This window comes from Apis dorsata, unplaced genomic scaffold (genome assembly GCF_000469605.1).
Source record: "Apis dorsata unplaced genomic scaffold, Apis dorsata 1.3 scaffold_331, whole genome shotgun sequence".
In the NCBI taxonomy this organism is placed as follows: domain Eukaryota; kingdom Metazoa; phylum Arthropoda; class Insecta; order Hymenoptera; family Apidae; genus Apis; species Apis dorsata.
The window spans coordinates 147,846-148,610 of NW_006263599.1; the positions used below are offsets into that span (position 1 = coordinate 147,846).

Genomic DNA, 765 nt, shown 5'->3' on the forward strand with positions numbered 1-765 from the left:
TCTCTCTTTTCTTTCTAAGTTAACGTTTTAATTATTCAAGTTTTTCCATGCGTCTTTATGCCCGTACGAAAATTCATCATTGTTTTAAGAAACATTATAGGAAGCGGGTGAAAATATATATGGTAACATACAGCCTTTGGATTGGTCACGTAGGAATCTTGTTTCCATAGGAGCATTTTTAAGTAATAACAACAACAACAATAATAATAATAATAATAATAATAATAATAGGAAGTAATGAAATAAGGTTAAGGATAGAGGAAAATCGAGTGTTTCAGTCGATCAAAAATAATTCTTCTTACGGTGGTTGTTGCGAGGCGGAATTGAAGTAACTGACTCTTTGATTTCTGTATTGCGATGCTACCACAGCTTGGGGATTAGGGATGTGCCGGATGCTCAGATTCGGTTTGATTTTCATTCCAAAACCGGAGATTCTTTGATGAGGTTGCGGTATTCGGAGGGCCACTTTGCTGGCGAGATTAGCTGAACTGAGCACCAAAGAATCAACCGAGTTCTCATCGGTGATGCATCCGCTTAACAGGGAAACAGCCGCATCAGAAAGTGTCATTAAATTGGAATCTTGACCTCGCCGTTGATCCAGATCCTTCGCCTTTCCTCGTAATAAGCTTCCCGGGGTGATGGGCGGTCGTGGTGGTCTTGGATTCAACGAGGATATGGAGCAGATCGAAGAGGATGACGACGATGACGACGACGACGACGACGACGAGGACGAAGAGGAGGAGGAGGAGGAGGAGGACGAAGGAG

At 42.5% G+C, this 765-nt stretch overlaps 1 protein-coding gene across 5 annotated transcripts in view; it reads right to left on the reverse strand.

The window, feature by feature from the left end:
- Positions 1-765, reverse strand: part of LOC102673426 (polycomb group protein Psc-like) — a 7,700-nt gene continuing 6,935 nt past the window's right edge. For all 5 annotated transcript variants that reach the window (XM_031511576.1, XM_031511573.1, XM_031511572.1 and 2 more), the window contains exon 5: positions 1-748. In XM_031511576.1, the coding sequence (XP_031367436.1) occupies positions 299-748 (450 nt within the window). In that variant the 3' untranslated portion in view covers positions 1-298. The remainder of the gene's footprint in view (positions 749-765) is intronic.